The sequence below is a fragment of the Sinohyriopsis cumingii genome, chromosome 10 (assembly GCF_028554795.1).
Source record: "Sinohyriopsis cumingii isolate HCF-2022 chromosome 10, ASM2855479v2, whole genome shotgun sequence".
NCBI lineage: Eukaryota > Metazoa > Mollusca > Bivalvia > Unionida > Unionidae > Sinohyriopsis > Sinohyriopsis cumingii.
This window is the reverse complement of record NC_142970.1, coordinates 92,078,906-92,099,774: the sequence shown is the minus strand read 5'-3', so window position 1 is coordinate 92,099,774 and position 20,869 is coordinate 92,078,906. Positions and strand designations below refer to the sequence as shown.

Below are 20,869 nucleotides of genomic sequence, written 5' to 3'. Positions count from 1 at the left end.
AAACATGGCTAAAAATATCAAGCGATGAGCCCAAGTGTCCGGATCTAACACCCACTGGTTACTCCATCAAGTCGTTCCTCTGTAATTCTTGCGGAGGTGGAATTGCTGTCATCACAAAGAACTCCATAATAAAATGCCTTAACCACACCACAACATTCAATTTCGACCACACATCGTTTGAACTAGTCCAAACCATACTCACACTGAAGAAAAGGTCAGTCCATTTTTTCTGCCTATACCGCCCTCCTCCTAGTAGAAAAAAAAAACAAGCTGGCTGACTCTCTCTCTCTTTTTGGAGCAGTTTCCAAGTCTCCTGGACTATGGAAATTTGATAGGTGGCAACCTGATTATTCTTGGAGATTTCAACTTTCACTTTGACTGTCCCGGAAACTCAAATACATCAAAACTCATAGAGTCCATTAATGTTTTCAATCTCAAACAGTCAGTTAACCAATCCACCCATAAATATGGTCACATTTTACACTGAATTATTCATAGACCTGATGATAACATTCTACGGTCCTCCCTGGTATCCCATGACCTTGCATCAGATCACCTCTGCATTATATGCCATCTTGACATATCAGTCCCTAACCCTCCACCTTTATCTGCTACTAAGAGAAACTTCTGTATGATAAACAGAACCAAACTAATGCAGGACATCCAAGCTAACATAACAACTTGCTTACCACCTACCGAAGAACAACTCAGTAACTACCTGCGTTCACTGCTTGACAAATATGCCCCAGCTACCAAGTGCAGAGTATCAATTCAAAAGTGTTCTCCATGGTATAGCAGGTTAGGGACCAGCTTTGCACTGCTAAAAGAGACCGCTGTAAAGCTGAGAGGCTCTGGCTTTCCACCAGACTCACTATTCATAAGCAAATCTATGAAGCTGCTAAGATGAATGTCACAAATATAGTCCATGCAGCAAAATCAGCCCACTACACTACTAAGATCATGGAAAGTTCCAGCTGCAAAGAGTTCTTCGAGATTACTAACAAGCTAACATCAAGGAACAAATCTACACCACTTCCAACTACCTTCTCTCCAGTCGACCTTCCGGACATGTTTGCAAATTACTTCCGTGACAAAGTCAAACCATTAGAGATAAGCTTGACACCACAATTTAAATTGACTCATCATCACCATACAGTTGGGACACAGAATTTGAGCAGCAACCATTAGCAGCATTTGAACCTCTATGGATTTCGTACGTACAATCCTAATGAAGAGTGCACCAAAGTCATGTGAACTTGATCCAATTCCAACATCACTGCTGCTTGAGTACTTAGATCCAGTATTGCTTTCACTAACTGATGTTATTAATACCTCTCTCTCATCCAGAGAATTCCCATCATTTTTCAAAACTGCCATTGTAAAACCTCTGCTGAAGAAACCAACACTAGACCATAATGATTTAAAGAACTACCGCCCAGTTTCTAATCTCCCATTCATATAAAATATCTTAGAAAAGGTTGTTCTATCCCAGCTTATATCTCATCTAAATTCAAACAGCCTTTTTTTAATGTACAATCTGCATATCGCCCTTGCCACAGTACTGAAACTACTCTTCTAAAAGTAGTTATGACATTCTCTCTGCATTGGATAGAAGAAAGATTACAGTCCTCACCCTCCTTGATCTGTCTGCAGCATTTGACACAACAGACCATGATAGATTACTTCACCGTCTCCAGCATGTATTTGGCATTCATGATAGAGCCTTACTGTGCTTCAAGTCCTACTTGGACAACAGGACACAAACTGTATCTGCAAATGGAATACACTCCAGCCCAGTTGATCTATGTTGTGGTGTTCCACAGGGGTCTGTTCTTGGACCTGTTCTCTTCATTCTGTACACTCAGTTGCTCTCAAGTCTCATAGATGATCATCCAGTCTCACCAACTGTATGCTGATGACACCCAAATATACAAATCTAGCCACCCAACTGATGTTGATGCTACCATACAAGGTATAGAGAGGTGCATTTCTGATGTGAAATCATGGATGACATGTAACAACCTGCAGATGAATGATGATAAAACTGAGGCCATTCTGATCACAACACAAAGACTTTCTCTTTCACATCCTTTACCTTAAACAATAAATATCAGCAACACCAACATTAAATTCACACAATCAATATGAAACCTAGGTGTTACTGTGGACAGTACTCTCACATTGCACCAACATGTCATGTGTTTGTTTGTGTTTGTGATTTGGAATTTTAATGTAGCTTTAACAAAATTTCAGTCATATCGCTACAATGTCTGCAGTGTGGCAGTTTATAGTGATGTCTAGCACAGGGGCATCATGCCGCAGACATGTAGCATGATGTCCCGCCCAGTCACATTATCCTGACACCAGGCCGACCAGTCCTAACACTAACCTCTTAATGCTGAGTGCCAAGCGAGGCAGCTGTTAGTACCATTTTTGTAAGTCTTCAGTATGACTCGGCCGGGGATCGAACCCACGACCTCCCGTATCCGAGGTGGACGCTCTAACCACTAGGCCACTGGAGCGGTCCCCAACCAACATGTCATGAACATATGCAAGGCTGCATATCTTGAGCTGAGATGCATCAGCTCAATTCATGAATATCTTTCAGCTGATGCCACTAAAACACTTGTGTGTTCATTAGTACTGTCAAGACTAGACTATTGTAACTCAATTCTGTCTGGTTCATCTCAATATATGCTCCAGAAACTTCAAAACACAGCTGCTCGGATCATACTTAAGAGTACCACGATCAGAGCACACCTCCCCACTGCTCTGCACCCTACACTGACTATCCATTCAATCCAGAATCAAACACAAAATTTGTTCTCTGTGATAGGTTTCACTGTCGGACTCTAGTCCAACATACCTATCCGACCTCACCCATGTGTACACACCAGCAAGATACTTATGCTCCTCTTCTGACAATCGTATACTCATTATTCCCACTATGAAAACAAAGTCATATGGACAGAGTTTTTTTGCATACCAGGGCCCAGCAACGTGGAATGAATTGCCCACTGAACTTAGACACAAAGACACAGTGATCACATTCAAGAGGGCTCTCAAAACTCACTTATTTCGACTGCAAGAACAAACTTAAAGACCTAATAATGTTTCCTACCTTAAATATTCTCAGCATGTTTTTTTATGTTTTCTAATTTCATGGTGTTTGTGTTTGTAATCATATCATTATATATGGTTTTTATCTTATAGGTGTTGTCTGATGTTGTAAAGCGCTTAGAGCTTCTAAAGATTAGGTGCTATACAAAGTCCTCATTATTATTATTATTATTATTATTATTAAAACAAGTAACAAAAGAGACTGAGAGCTAACAAGTTTTGTAAAATTCAACAAATAATTTATTTTTCTAGAATACAAAGTGAAAAATTAAAAGGAATTTATATTATTGCAAAATAAATCCTAAATAATAAAAATTTCTAATACAACTTCTGAATAAACTTTAGTGTTAATCCAAAATAAATCTAATGCTGCAAGTGTTGATGAGCATCTGGTGGCCCATGTTGTGGTGATGTGCCAACATTATTTTGTTTAATGACACACTTATAATCCAATAATATATCCTTAATTGAAATGTCACTATAAATCCAAATCTCTAATTCTATGAATATTATTTTTGAGCCCACTGTATTTCCAGAGAAGAATCATTTAAATGAAATAATTTGAATAAACAAATTCCAGCTAAAATGAAATTCTGGACACAAGAATAATACAACTGATTCTGCACAGATCTTAAATCAAGAATATATAATTTTTCTAGTAACAAGATTATATAGCCTATCTACCTTTCACTTTGGGTCACAATAAGCATTTTCTAAAAACAACCTGTTATCTAATGGAAAATTTCATTCCAGAAGGCTCTGACTATCTTAGTTATAATTATAAAGTCTATTATAATACAGAAAATAGTAAAGACAATGTCTTTGACTCAGGCAGAGATTATAATCCTAACAGTTAACCCATACTCAGAGAGAAAAATTTAGCTATGTATTAGTTGTTTACAAAAACAATGATTCAGGTCAGGTAGAAAATGAACTTGATTTTAGACAAGGTCAAGTCCAAAACACAATTATCCATAACATATATTGAATTATAAAAAAATAATAAACAAAGCAAATGAATTAAACATAACAAAACATTAAAATGTTCCATATATATTTATACATCTCTAATAGGGTGGTAAATCTTGAATCCAGATTGCTAAAGATGGTCAATGAATTTAATTAACTGAAACATTAAACTCTACAAGAGTGTGACAAATCATTGGCCCACAACTCATGGGGCTAACAGATACTGGGTATGACACATATGATGATTCGAATAGTCCATTTGGTTACTACATGATATTAATACTTGCTATAAACAGCTACAAAGAGAATTTTTAAAAAGACTTTACTCTGATGACACATAACAATCATAAATAAGTCTTACATTAATATTTTTATAATAATGCAAAAGTACTTTCTATGGGATTCTTAATTAAAAGCTGGGCTACCAGGTTCTTTATCTTGCAGCCCAATGGAGCCCAATGGATAGAATATCTTCATCGCAATATATTTGACAAACCTTATGAGACCAAATATTCCAGCATTAAAAACTTTGTGACATGGTCCCTGTATGAATATAGAGAATCTGACAAGCAATAACAAAAACAGAATATTTCTTGGCAGTTAAGATTAGAACAATTTGAATTCTTGTAATTAAATGAACTAATTATATTATCATCTTTACAAAGTATACATACCCAAGCTCTCTGGTTTTAAGGTGTCATTGTTATCAGTTGTATATTGTGCTTTGGATGCCTTCTGCTTTGACCGTGGTTCTCTGTTTGCTGCACTTACTGCTGTTTTGGCACGAAATTTCTCCTCTTCCTCTACCAACTCATTTATCATACTCTGGCAAGGAAATGAAACAATTTATGGCTTTCCTTCATTAATGTAGCTAGCTGAACAACTTAATTTTAATAAATATGCTTTGTGACCAGGAGCCACTGTGATATATTCCTTGAATTGAAAAGATTACATAATAGACAAAATACTGAGATCAAATCCAAGATTACAAAGGTGCAAAGCCAGTGTCACTACCAAAGTATTCTGCCAAGGGCAATGAAAGTCATACTAATGTTCGTACAATACTTATCAGACTTTTAATAAGAATGTGACAGTGTTTATTTCATGTCACTTGCATAACTATAACTTCAAGGTCAAAGCAGTGGCATCTTACCAGTTTTCAAGTCATTTGTTTAACTATAGTACACATCAAGGTCAAGGTATTGGTACATCACCAGTTTTCACATCATTTGTATGACTATAATACACATCAAGGTTAATGTATTGGCATCTTACCAGTTTTCACATCATTTGTATGACTATAATACACATCAAGGTTAATGTATTGGCATCTTACCAGTTTTCATGTCATTTGTATGACTATAATACACATCAAGGTCAATGTATTGGCATTCTACTAGTTTTATGACTGAGTGGTCTTTTTCATTAATGAAACTGATGTTCTGTCAACAATATTGCTGACTTTGTTCATTTGAAGTCAATACCTTCTACTGGACATTTGTTTTGATCAAGCTCGCACATGTGACACGTGTTAAGGAGAGCAAACTGGTCTCAGTTTGTAATTACTTACAATTGGTGTTAGAAGTGTGCCAGAATAGTTCAAGAAAAACCCTTTGCAAAAAATGTAGGTCATTAACTTCATTAACTAAATGTAATTGGGAAAAGGCAATTTTATAGTAAATTATGTTTCTCTGAAAATACTTACCAAATCTAGCCCTACTAAATGATGATTATTTTATCTTTTTCTGTCTGCGTCATAAAGAAAAAAGGGCAGTAACTCTAGCTCATTATCTCCCCTTGACATTGCTAGCTTATGTCCTGTTTTAAGGTGCTTAAACTACCAACGAAAGTGCCCACACAGTGGGGTGGTTGGAAGGGTCTTCAAGTAATGTGACTGGGTAAGTATTCTCAGAGAAACATAATCTATATAAATTTGCTTTCTCTACACTGGATTAGGTGAATAGGAAATAGGTGGAGTGAATGCTGAGAATCCTACTTATACCATAGATACCCTTCAATGGAAGAACGATTGGATACAATGTGAACAATAACTAACTCTCCTACATAAAGCAACACAGCCTATGGTCACATGATCCATGACTATTCTATCAGGTTAAGAAGATCATTACTGAATCTTCTTACCATCAAAATTCATTGGTAAATCCAGCGAAGTTAAGAGGCTGTGTTGGTTTGATTAGTTCGGATGGTCATCTGGGCCACAGCCACATGATCCACCAGATTCAAGTTTGGTCTTTGCAGTGCTACCCACCCCCCAAAAAACTTGAAATGGTTGACTCTGCATGCCAGCCAACAGCTTCTTTGATGGATTCCCTATATGAATGAAGCAACACAGCCTATGGTCATGTGATCCATGCTATCAGGTTAAGAAGATGAAGTTTCTAACCATTAAAATTCACTGGCAAATTCAGTGAAGTTAAGTGGCTGTGTTGGTCTAATTATGTCAGGATGTCATCTGGGTCACATTCACAGGACCCACCAGATTCAGGTTTTGAAGGTAAATCACCAATATGAAAACTTGAGATGGTTGACTCTGCATGCCAGCCAACAGCTTCTGTGATATCTCGTGTCAAAACATTCTGTTTGAATGGGAAGCTCAAAAAAATCGCTTTAATTTCAAGAGCTGCAATATTTATGAAGCAACTTTGATTACTGATGATACCAGAATATGCTGAGCACATAACCAGCTTAAGCCAAAAAGACAGTTTGAGACATGATATCCTGCTTTCCTGTCTTCACGGGAAGAATGGGTCTTTTGTGGTTGCCATGACTTGTAGTAGAGCTTGAAGGTGCAGACAGGATCTGGCAAGGCCACTGCTCTCAACTTATCCGTAGATGAGATGGAGTACATGCCAACTCTCTGACTGCCCACTGACTGGATCTTGGCCATGATGCCTGGTTCTGTTTTGAGGATCACCAAACCATCCAATCTGAACTGAAGATAGTTTGGGTTGACATTCTCCCTGCATGCTGAAGCTAAAGGTATCAGGAAAAATGTTTTGTATGAGAACAACTTCAGTGAGGTCCTGGCTCATGGCTCAAACTTCTCTAAGTTGACCCATGTTAGAACCCAGGAGATATACCTTTTTGGAAACAGGGTGAGTGATTTCCATCTATTCAAACAAAAATTGGCTATATCTCTTTAGCATGACTGATACCTCTACTGCCATGGTGCCTGAATATGTCATAATTGGTGCCAACTTTGTAGGGCCACAGGAAAAGGTTTCCCAGTTGAGGGTTCAAGGATCTAAAAATGGTCAATGGTACTGACTCTATACAGAAAACATGCCACTTTCTTTTGTGAATGGTAGGCCTTCTTGCCCTTGAGATACTCTCCTGAATCAAAGGTCTGAATTCTTATTCTTGCAAGGCTGTCCTGACGAAGACCAAGAATAAAGAAGTCAGTTGAGGCAGTGGTGAAACACCTGCAACCATGGTTATTTGCCAAGATTCAGTTTGCTGCAATCTAATTGGGTGGATATATTGCTAGCAAGAGTAGATTGTTGACCCAGGCTTGTTTATCTTGCAATTCTGACACTGCATTTCCTGTATTAATTTTGATATTAAGAACTAGGGGAAGATAAGCAAAGGTCCATAATCCCTCCCAAATGACTGACAGTACATCCATGGCCCAAACTGCTGCATCCAGGACTGGTGAGACAATGGTAGGCAGCTTGTGGTGCCACCTTGCTGCAATAGGTTGATTATCAGATGCCCCAATGCACACAAATCCAATGAAGAAAATGATGGATGAAGGAACGATTCCATAGGTATAACCTGGCCCTGTAGGGTCAGAACATTGGAAAGAAAAAACCGAGTCTGCCAGGAATGTGTCTAATTTGCACGTTATCTGGAGTCAGTAGCACCAATGAAACTGCCAAACCACTGAGGATGTAGGTCACCACTACAAAATTGTTTAACATAACCAGGAACAACTTCCTCCTGAGTCGGTCTTTCCAGAAGAGGCATTACAATAGTCCTTATTTGCCGAAAACTGTATCATAGCCTGGCAGAAATAGATCAATCCACTGTGATCAGAGTCTGGCACACACAAATAGGCTGTCTGTGGGTGGTGGGAGTGAGACTGTAAGACTGGCAGAGGCAGCCAACTCATTAGCCATTGTATGGTGTTCTGCTCTGGTAATGACTTGACCATTGATTTCCAGGCATGTTGGTTGGCCGGTTTTCTGGCATCAGAAAATCTCTCATGAGGCCAGATCCAGCATGGAGGATGTGTCAATATTTCAAACCAGCTTCAGTGTGCCTTGAAACACATTCTTAACCACCTTATAAAACAGTAACACAGACATGCTAACCGCTATTACATTCTTATCGAACACTGGAAATTCAGTATGGTAGATTGAGGAATGTGTCTTGTAACAGCACAATGAAAATGTGATCGGTATCTGGTTTTCTGAAAAGAAGGCTTTAACATTCCCTGGACTACAAATACATTTTAACAGCTGATTGTTTATCTCCATGAATTCTGCTGACTGAGAAAGCAGACACAAAAGAGACTCTTCCTCATCATCATTGTCAACCAAAGCTTTGACTATATAGTCAAGCATGGCAATAGTTGGTGAAAGGCATTCCAAAAGCCAGTAAAACCCAGAATATCTCTTCAACGGCAGCCTTAAAACTAAACTCAATCCTCTTCAAGGCCAGATTGGAGAAGGGCTATTGTTTGGACACATTCCTCACATTCACTACTCCTGGTATTCATCTGCTACCATTTCAGGATGTTCTGAGGTAATAAAGACAATGCCATCATCCCAAAATAAACTGATGTTATTATCCTGTGGGTAGGCAACAAATATAGAAGAACCCAGCACTGCTGGATGATTCTGATGCACTTGGGCAGACAATTGGTTAGCCAAGAGAATGTTTGTTCCAGTTGTCCGATGTGTGGAAGCTAGACTGGTCAGCTTCAGTACCAGTCATTCTGAAGCCTGGCAAGATTTTCCAATACCGTCCCTGTCCCAATCTGCATATGTAACCATTGGATTGGCTATAAGGACGAATATTTCGTTAAGATTCCCATCCTTATATATATAAAGCCATATGTCTTACTAAATTTTGGATGTATCACTATGATCCCCATAATCAAGTCTGGAGTGGGAAGGCTGGAGTGGGATGGCTGGAGTGGGATGTCTGGAGTGGGATGGCTGGAATAGATGGATGGCCGGTTTAGCTCCAGAAAGTGAGACAGTACTTCCTACTGGATCCACTGTTGATCTCACAAACCAATATAAGGAAGTGAGTGCAGCTACCAGATACTACATGCACATATGTACATTAAAATAATATGAAAACCTTTATAATCTTTTATTTAAAGGAATTAAAATAAATATTTTATTACAGTAATGAAACTATGTTATGAAATAGCTGAGCTTTTTTTTGTTCACTAGGAATGTATCAGTAAGAAAACTTGGAAGGGGACTTTCTGTATCACATGTAGCTTATTTGTCTTTAATTTTCTATTGGCACAACCATGAAGTCCCCAAAACTTGGTACCACATGAAAAAAAAAGAGAAATCAGAGTATTTCTACAATAAGTTGTTAAACAAGAGTTTGCTATGGGCAAGTAAATATTTTGTCACTTGTCTGACAAGACAAACAGAATTTGCACAGATTTTTCAGCATCTGAAACGTATGTACAGACATAGATGGACAGAGGTTGTTGTTGTTGTTGTTGTAGGGTTTAACGCCATTTTTCAGCACGCGATAGGCTATACATGGCGGCCAGTATTAATGGTGGAGGAAGAACCCAGGAAAACCCCGGAAAGAACCACCGACCCACGAGAAGCTACTGACAAGCTTTCTCACATGTCCACATTAGCCGAATCCGAGACTCGAACCAACGCAGACAGAGGTGAGATGGCAGTGATCCGTAACGAAGAGCGCTTTAGACCACTCGGCCACTCGGGGCCCCTGGACAGAGGTAAATGCCTGACAACTGTCATGTGGGGGGGCATAAAAATGATTCACACATCTTCCTATCCACTCATACAAGTAATCCTAAAAACATAGTGGACTACTTCATGATACCTTAGCTATCTCTATGTTCTCCAGACTCCCTGTGATTGTAATGGATCGATGGCCATCTCTGTAGTTATCCCTTGTCCTATCAATGTAAATCTTTGTGTTTGATGCTCGAGAAATCTGCCGCACAGACTCACCATTACGTCCTGTGATAAAAAAAACACATGAGTTTTGCAGAGTTTTAATCTCCAAACCATATCATGTTTCGCTTTGACTAGGTAGTTTGTTTCTTGTTACTAGATTCATTGATGAAATGACTTGTGACATGAGGAAACATGATTCCCACAAGTATACACACTCTAATGGCATAAATCAAATTATGGGAAACCACAATAAAACTGTTACTTCAGTCCTATTATTCTTTTCAAACTACAATATATCTATGATCTTGGGTATATGATCTTGAATTATCCATTCTATACTTTTGGAATCATGCTATGCTACGAGGCATATGATTTTCAAAAATCTTCAAGACAAAATCTTGCAATTCTTAAAGATATTGCTGTCAGCACTGCTGCCTACATGGGATACCATAAATGGGATACCATACATGGGATACCATAAATGGGATACCAATGTCTGACAATCTGCTCACACAAGCAAATCGAAGGGTCTAACAAATTTCAACATCTGACAGCTCGTAACCTGTAGGGATCTCAGGAAAAAAGCAGGTAGTCCAAACTGAATGCAATAACACACAGAAGATGTTTTAAAAATAATAACTAGTTTGCTGAAGGACAACTTTTCCATTTATGAAGTATATGAATAATTGTTTCTTTTCTTTTATATTTAAAAGAAACACGTAGAACAAGATGATACTATCATACAGTAGTCACTGAGCTGTCGGATTTAAATACATTCTAGTCTAGATTAGAGGTGCATGGTTTTACTTGTATACAGGTTACTGCAGTATTTTCTCCAGTAGTATGTACAATGATATTTTTTCAGTATACTGAAACGTTGGCACTTTGCATCAGTCAGGAAATTACAGAAATTCCCAAGAAATCTTGTCATGAATTGAATATTAACTGTGTTTTGTTTATTCATGACAAAAGTTTTAAAAATAATTTTTTTTTTATGAAGCAGTTGTATTTGTCACAAATTTATGATGAATATTACAAATACAAAGACTTAATTAGATATCTGACAGGTGTAAAGTATGCCAATGCAGTGGCCAAATGGAATGTGGAGTCACCTATTTTGCGCCAAATCCAACTTTCAGACATTTTTTAGATTAAAATGAAAGAAAAAAGAAACCATATGTCATGTTTAGTTATATACAATCATATATGAATGTGTTAAGTATATGTATTCCTTTGTAAGACTGTGAATCATCCTACAATTTGCGTAAGATCACTAATTATTTCCTCGTTTGTTTAGTAAATGTGTTTTATACTTACTGGGCCTATCTAATAAAGATCTTGTCTATATATAAAAAATTGCTAGAAAGTCGTAGCTTCCTATTTTGATCCAGAGTCTTTTTAATGTCAGCATGATGTATTTCACAGTATCAGCTATAGTGTAATCTTAATCATCCCACTTTAGATTACAATTTATAAAATTATTAACATACGCATAGCAAATTCATCTACTTTAATTTGCTGGTCATTTAATATTTGGGCCAATGGCTGTGATTTTCTTTAGATCTGAAATATTTTCCTTTATTTCTAATATAATGAATAAAAAATGGTGTTATTCTGCAATAAATCAGGGCAAGATTTTTTTTTCCAGCTACTGACAAATGAAAATTAAAGAAAAAATTGTAAGGGTCCCTACCAAAGAACAAAAAATTGTTGGTCCCTAATATAACTGGGGTATACCATGGTACATATCAAGGTACATTAAGAAATACAAATTAAGAGTACAAGACGTTTCATGGTACCTAGCTCTAGTCTAGGCCAATTATTATGGTAGCCCTCTGAGTTCTGGGCACAATTAATTAGGGTATTGGAACCTGTTTCAAACGTGGCTAATACTATCTAATACTTTATTTATCTTGTGTGTGGCCCCGCTAAGACGGTAAAAAATATCATTACAAAACTATTTATTCTTTGTGTTTAAACAAAGCACCTACATTCATTATATTTCTCATCAATTTGTACACCGCTCCCTTGACAACTCGCGCCCAGATAACTCGCGATCCCGCTTATAACGCGGTGTCTGTCTTGGCTCCCGATTTTTTCCAGAGAAAATGTATTTAAAATATCTTTAAAATATGCTGAACATGAAAAAATTACGATAAGAATTGATAAATTAAACCTTGATACATTGCTCGTTTTATCATCGAAAATGGTGATTAATGCCCGTAAAAATATAATCCATATTTTGAAATTTGCAAGTTCTAAAGAAGAACTAATTTCAGAGATCTCGAAAAACGCTTAATTACGCGTATTTGGACGCCAATTTTTGATCTGGGACGCAGAAAATCACTGAGGCGGGAGTCCTCTGTATGCATGTAATAGGTGCGCGGGAAAATTCAAAGATTTTCAGGTCCTGTTTCAGCCACCTGCTTTGTGGGGAAAATGTGTTGATCAGTTAACTGTGCTGATATTTACAATGACAGAATTCAGTGACTGAAAGACTCTTTGATGTACTGTTGCCATTTTATAAAAGTACATGAAAAAAAAAAAGAACATGATGCAACAGCTAGGCGGCTAGTTCAAAGGCTTTGACTGGCGGCCAAGTGAGAAAATGTACTGATATTTAGTGATTGAATTCAGAGACAGAAAGACCCAGTTTTAAAATCCTAGCGAGACCTCTGTTTAAAGATTTCATATATTATGTAAGTTTTTATGATAAATAGTTGTCAGTATACTGTAAATAAACAGTCTGGTAAAATAGCGATCAATGAAAACTTCTGGTAAATGCTAACAGGTGGCAACAGAGAATGAAATAAACACCAATTAAACGTCTTCCTGTGTGAAAGTCACGTTCTAATCCTTTAATTCCATTTCAGTGTAAACATTATAATGACAACATATTCTGTTCATTGAAAACATGAAAAGAGTCCATCGACTGTCACATCGAAACCCGTGAGTACTTCTGTGAGAACCTAATTACATGTACATGCCGGCTTTGTTTTGATCAACAACTTGGGGAAGTGTTTGTTGCATTAAAAAAAAAATCGATTACAAGAGACCTCGGGTGCCGGATTAAGGGTCTTGGAGCTGCCTTTGACGTAAAGCAAAACAGTAACAGTGACAACGACGATGATAGTGACTTCGAATATTTCAGTGAAACTGATGTCATTAATGCCGAGGCTGTTTGGGAGAAATTCGTACAGACTCATGGTCCTGAGATGGGCATTTCTCTTGATGATATGGAGGAGTGGATTTGTGCTGACAATGATTGCCCCACAGCCGAATACATGTCAGATGAAACTATAATTATTTCTATAGCGAACAAATTTTCAGCAGAAGACGATTCTAACTGGAGTAACACAAGTGTTGAAAGTGATGTAGACGCAGATGTTGCACCCCCCCACCCCTCTGCACAGGAAGCAATCAAATATTTTGATATTGCCATAAAGTGGCTGGAGACCCAAAATGTTAACTACGTAAAGCTCATGCAGTTGAGAAATCTGAGGGATTTTGCTCGGCGGCAGAGAAACCAAGGAGTAACAGACAAAAAAAAAAATTAACTGATTTTTTCAAAAAGTGAATTGATATTTGTCAAGCGTGGCACAAACGGCAAGTATTAACTTGTTCTAATTTACGTTGTTTTAAATTTGTAGACCAATAAAATATGTTAGTACTGATTAACCCTTGTTTTTTTGTTTTCCATTTTACTTCTATCGCATTCAAATCTATCTATCGTTCGATCGACACTTTCTCGAAAAAAGTCAATCTTTTGTATATAAAAAAACGTCTAATTTGGATCAAACAATAAAACTAGAATGTATCCAATTCAACATAAAAATTAGTGACGTAGTACACAATGTGTGAAGTGGTACACATGTTAAGCGAACGGAAACCACGTGGAATAATGTTTTCGATGATCGCCTCAATATACTGTAATTTATCCTGAAATTAATGTTGTCCTATGAGGAAATAATAAAGTACACCGTTATGAAGAGATATTTATTAACAGTTAATCTCAGAACGATTATAAAGTGAGTATTCAACAGTATAATCTGCCTACCCCCCCCCTTATTTTTTCGTTAAGTCGTCAATCACTTTATTGGTTTTGGGCTTATTTTATAGGTCCCTCGATAACTCGTGCCTCACTTATAGTGTGGTCGATGTTTCTGGACCCCGATGTACGCGAGTTATCAAGGGAGTGGTGTATTTATAAGTGGCATTACAAACACAAGTACGGTAATTTATTTTCTCATCTCACCCAGCTCCTACCTCAACCCATGACTCATACCCAACTCTAAAGACTCAATGTAACAGCAGAACTCCTACCTGAACTCATTGCTCTAAGAATAATATAAATATAATTTTCTGCAGACACAACAAGTGATACCCACAAAAATAACTGAATTTACAGTAGCAAAATATACAAGGTCCAACACAATGTCAGAGGCAAACCCAACCTCTAATACAACCCCTGAGGTAGCCCAACTGCTATCATAATGACAGAGGCAAGCCTTAAGATAAACCCAGATGCAGGTCCAACCTATAGTATAACCCATGGGGAAGACCGAACTTCGATCATAATGACAGAGGCAGACTTTAAGATAAACCCAGAGGCAGGTCCATCCTATAGTATAATGCATGGGGAAGACCCAACTTCGATCATAATGACAGAGGCAGGCCTTAAGATAAACCCAGAGGCAGGTCCAACCTATAGTATAACCCATGGGGAAGACCCAACGTCGATCATAGTGACAGAGACAGGCCTTAAGATAAACCCAGAGGCAGGTCCAACCTATAGTATAACCCATGGGAAAGACCCAACTTCAATCATAATGACAGAGGCAGGCCTTAAGATAAACCCAGAGGTAGGTCCAACCTATAGTATAATCCCAAAGACAGGCCCAGTCTCTAACCTATTTCCAGAGGTAGGACAAAACTTTAACATAACCCAAGAGGCAGACCCAGCTCCTTATATAATCCACAGACGCAGGCCCTATCCTTAACCTAACCCCAGATGTAGACCCATCCCCTAATATGGACCCATGAGTCAGAACCAACCTCTAACATAACCCCAGAGGAAGACTCAATGTAACATAACCTCAGATGCAGGTCCAACCCCTAAGAAACTTCCAAGTATTGGGGTCATTTCATTACCTTGCATCAATGATAGTCTCTTTCTCAACATAATAACTGAAGAAAAACTGCTACAGGTAAACAAGTAAAACCATCCATTTTTATATGATCATGAATAAAACAAACAAGTGGCACATGGGCATCATGCATTCATTCACAATACAGTAAATCCTGTTATGTAAGACTGCCCCTTCTGCCAATAGAAAGTGGTCTCTCAAGACAGGTGGTCTCTCATAACAGGTTTGTACAAAAAGAGCAGTTTCCAAGGTCCAGTTTCAGAACAATTTAAAGAAAAATAACCACAATCACTGTACATATATTCTATTCTTTATTAACAGTTCTTGCTAAAATATTGTACGCATTCATCTAAAAACAAAATTATATCGTAATAAAGATATACTTTGTTCATTAAACACGAAATCATATCTACATTAGAAGATCACATATTTTAACATACAAAATCGTTTCTGATTTACTCCTTTTCCTTTATAACAACCTAAATTTGTTTTACCAACATTTAACCCGCTTTTTTTGCGAGTGGTCTGCTCTTTTTTACTTCTTTCAGTTACAATAATTATTTTCTCCAGCCTTAAAATTTGCCTCTTTTTAGTTGGGAGGTTCAACCATTGTTATTAAGGTTCTAGGTGTTAACATTATTAGTGCTCAGTTGTAATATCGAGCGTAAAGATGGTTTTAACTGGGCTTTGGGAAAATACGAAAAATCTATACATGTGCATTGCATATCTATCAACTAATGAAATTAAAAAAACAATTATCTCATCCAGAAACAGAACCATTTACTCAGAGACAAAAGTCAACAGCTTCATTCAAAGAAGACATATAGGGATTAACTCTATAAACAAAATGTGTAACCTGGTCACACCTACTTGAATAGATGACAGCTTTGTGACTGGAATGTAACCACTTAACACATTAACCCCTAGCAACAACTTAACGAGGCAGGAGGTAGCAGCCTACTGCCGAGCTCTGTAGTGTTATGGTGATGCATGATACACTAAAGTGGGTGGTATTATAGAAAGGTAGACAGATGTAGCTATACAATGATACCAAATAATCTGGAATATCTAGTTGCACTACAAATACAGATTTTAAAAAACCTCATTTTTTTGACCCGACTTTTTTCTACCCAAAATTTGCCTGTGGTCGGAATTCGATTTTGTGTCAGAATTTTAGACTTTTTGGTCTCAGATCCAGGGCAAACCGGTATGAACTGCAAACAGACAGATGAGCCTTTGCAAAAAGTAGGATAAGATGGGCATTTGGAATAAAGAGTGGTCTCAATACAAAAATAATGGCTCCATTTAGCAAAAAAGAAAGAACTCCAACTTTTACCCTTCTGCTCATGCACGAATCAATTAGCCAATGAAAAATGATGTTTCTAACACAACTAGGCAGTATGTTATTGAAAGATCACTGGGAATTTGGTGTTTTCGGATTTATTCAGAAATAGCTTTCAAAATGTGTTTCCTACTCGATTTTCAGGTGAAAATGACAAAAACCTCCAGGGGTTAATGAGTTAACATCAGGGGAAGAAAAAGAAAAAAAAACATCACAATTCTTGAACACTATCAACTGAATCCCGCAAACGGTTCTCTCTTGCCGGTTTAATAGACAATGACCTTATCCACCCCCAGGCAATACCAATGAACTCTAAAGACAAACAAAATACACAACCACTACATCAATTTTGGCATAATAGTGGCAATTCGTGACATGTACATTAGCCTGGTTTACGGACTGTAGCATCTATCACTGGTAGCCACAATCCTTTATTTTTAATTATTCCTTTTATGTTTGTTTTTTATCAGAACAATCAATACTAATCAAGCGGTCATTGTAACAACTGATTACATATAGATCAGTGGTGTCTATGTTCTTGCAATAAGATTGTTCATAGGGAGAACAATGCAGTGAGCATACGAAGCAGGGAACCAGACTAAGAAATAATCTACATGTACGCTAGTCTGATTTACAACAGAAACTATAAAACAATATAAGTATACCTACAAAAATTTCAGATATCGGTAACCAGCTTATCATTTTTAGAATGGTATGAGTGGTCATTGGTACATGGATTAAATAAAGGTTGGTGGAGTTTATCCTCGCTTTTGTGATGTGGTTGTTCATAGAAGTGTCAAAGTTCTTTCCGGGGTTTTCCCAGGTTCTTCCTCCATCATTAATACTGGCTGCAATGTATAGCCTATCGTCTGCTGAAAAATGGCATTAAACCCCACAACAACAACAATAATTTTATAATCTTCATATGATAATTGTCCTTGATTAAACAAGTCACCCTCTATAAATAAAGTATTATTATTATTATTATAAATTACTTTTTCCCTGTGTGTCTGACAAACTGCTATATCAAGATTAAGACATGAAGGCGTCACCTTTAGGTGTTAATTACACTTTTTATGTATTAAATCATGTAAGATCTCTACTTGGACACATGTCTAATCATGTAAGATCTCTACTTGGACATGTGTCTAATCACGTAAGATCTCTACTTGGACAATCAAACTCCTACTTACCAATAATCCTACCAATACATCTGGCGGGTACCTGCATCTCAGTGGTAACTTTAACTGGCTGATCAGCTAGAATTTTACGAACGAGACATTCAGCAGTCTGTGTACTTTCTGGAGTCCCTCTAATTAGGATAGTACGATCTTCATCCTCCTTCCCACTGTCATCTTTAAAATTGATTCTAGCACCACTGGTCTCCTGCAACTGAATTTTGTATTATTAATTATTATTATTATTATTATTATTATTATTATTATTATTGTTGCTGTTGTTGTTATTATTATTTTTATAATTATTGAAAATGGTCAATTGTCAATATGCCTCTTATCCAAACTTCACACTAAATCGTTATTAAAGGAGGGTGATTACTGGACAAATATCTTTTTCCTTCAGAGCTTGCAATTTATTTCACCAAACAATTATTTACATCACTTAAGTAGTCTCAATATTTGTGTTGCATTATTATTATTATTATTATTATTATTATTAATGAAGTACATCTATTCTGAATCATTGGCACCATTGAAAACTTAAATTTGTGACTACAAAAATATGAAGAATTCCAAGAAATAATGCTTTGAAAATACTTGGAATAATAATGTAATGGTAGTTTTTTTTATGCAAGTGACCTTAAGTAAGTACATGTTTATTTAATTATGGTAATCATGCCAATATAGCATTGTAATAGGAAAATACACATCAAAGAACTACACCAGTACTGGTTGTAAATCCACTTTTAGATTTTAAAACAGTTACATATAAATGGTTTGAATTAAGCTAATGTCAAAGGGGTAGTAGCAGTGGTATGGCCTGCTGACAAAATTCCTTCTTCACCCAACCTTAATTGTATTACTGCCTGACATATCTACCAATTATAATCCCAGAGACGTGGAACAACCAATTTGCCAAAGTTGACAGTGGAATGAATCATGTGTTGAAATTACAAGTTGTATTAATTTAGAAACATAATACTAAAATGGATCACTGATGATCACTAAAATGGATCAATGATGATCAATAAAGTGATCACTGATGATCACTAAAATGGATCACTCATCATGGATCTAGTTTGCTCTTTATTCAGCATTTAATTTATATTATGGTAATTCTATAATGATTATATCATCAGTTACGTGAACATGTGACAGTTATGTGCTTAAGCTATCTATAAAGATCTGTGTGTGTGTGTGTGTGTGTGTGTGTGTGTGATTTGGATTTTTAATGTAGCTCTAACAATTATTCAGTAATATTGCTATGACATCTGCAGTGTGGCAGTTTATAGTGATATCTAGCACTGGGGCATCATGCCGCAGACATGTAGCATGATGTCCCACCCAGTCACATTATTCTGACACCAGGTCAACCAGTCCTAACACTAACCTCTTAATGCTGAGCTCATAGTGAGGCAGCTGTTAGTAATAGTTTTGTAAGTCTTTTGTATGACTCGGCCGGGATTTGAACCTGCACCCTCCAGCATCTAAGATGGATGCACCAACCACTAGGCCACCCAAGTGGTCTATATATGAAGAACCATCAAAACATTATTGTCTTTTTATATTAATTACATCACTTTGTATGATCAGTAAAACAAGGTACCTTTTTATATTAATTACATCACTTTGTATGATCAGTGAAACAAGGTACCTTACAGCACTTTGTATGATCAGGGAAACAAGGTACCTTTTTATATTTATTACATCACTTTGTATGATCAATGAAAGAAGGTACATTTTTATATTAATTACATCACTTTGTATGATCAGTAAAACAAGGTACCTTTTTATAAAAATTACAACACTTTGTATGATCAGTGAAACAAGGTACCTTACAGCACTTTGTATGATCAGTGAAACAAGGTACCTTTTTATATTTATTACATCACTTTGTATGATCTGTAAAATAAGGTACCATTTTATATTAATTACATCACTTTGTATGATCAGTGAAACAAGGTACCTTTTTATATTTATTACATCACTTTGTATGATCAGTAAAATAAGGTACCATTTTATATTAATTACATCACTTTGTATGATCAGTAAAACAAGGTACCTTTTTATATTTATTACAGCACTTTGTGTGATCAGTGAAACAAGGTACCTTTTTATATTAATTACATCACTTTGTATGATCAGTGAAACAAGGTACCTTTTTATATTTATTACATCACTTTGTATGATCAGTAAAACAAGGTACATTTTTATATTTATTACATCACTTTGTATGATCAATGAAACAAGGTACCTTTTTATATTTATTACAGCACTTTGTATGATCAGTGAAACAAGGTACCTTTTTATATTAATTACAACTTGCTAGCTGGAAAGCCAAACTTAATGATATCATGCAGAATTGTAAGTCTGGATATACTTACAACATGGATGAAGCAGCTTCATTCTTTAAGTGCGCTCCAGACAATACTTACTGCATCTAAGGTCAATCATGCACCGGTGGGAAGCAAACAAAAGTCAGTTCTCAGTTCTCATCATATCAAACATGACTGGCAATGACAAAATGATGTTTCTTATTGGCAAGTCAAAGAGACCTTGCTGTTATAAAAATGTACACCATCTTCCTATGGATTACCACACAAACACAAAAGCTTGGATGACATGTGACATTTTTATGGAAAGATGAATGTACAAGGAAGAAAACTTGCCTGCTTTGGATAATTGTTCAGCACATCTGCATGTGGACAGTCTCCAACATGTCCAGATAATTTTGGTCCCACCTAATACCACGCCACTCACGCAACCGATGGATCAAGGAATCATCCGGAACCTATTACTATCGAAAACTTCTTGCCCACAAGAAGCTGGCAGAGACGATCAGCAAGAAAATGTTAAGGACGATTGCCTTGGGGCTCTGTACAACTTGAGAAAACTTTGGAGGTTAGTGAAGCCAGAGACCATAAAGAACTGCTTTTACGCATGCCTTCTTTCCTGAAAATCAGGAATTTC

General features: G+C 36.8%; 1 protein-coding gene across 4 annotated transcripts in view; it reads right to left on the bottom strand.

The window, feature by feature from the left end:
- LOC149790581 (tudor and KH domain-containing protein-like) overlaps positions 1 to 20,869 on the bottom strand; it is a 63,369-nt gene that overhangs the window by 30,968 nt on the left and 11,532 nt on the right. For all 4 annotated transcript variants that reach the window (XR_016423881.1, XM_089972676.1, XM_089972675.1 and 1 more), the window contains exons 4-6: positions 17,915 to 18,113; positions 10,156 to 10,295; positions 4,764 to 4,914 (exon numbers count right to left, since the gene is read on the bottom strand). Coding sequence is in view for 3 of the 4 variants with exons in the window: in XM_089972676.1 (XP_089828802.1) it covers positions 4,764 to 4,914; positions 10,156 to 10,295; positions 17,915 to 18,113 (490 nt within the window). In the remaining variant the exon portion in view is untranslated. The remainder of the gene's footprint in view (positions 1 to 4,763; positions 4,915 to 10,155; positions 10,296 to 17,914; positions 18,114 to 20,869) is intronic.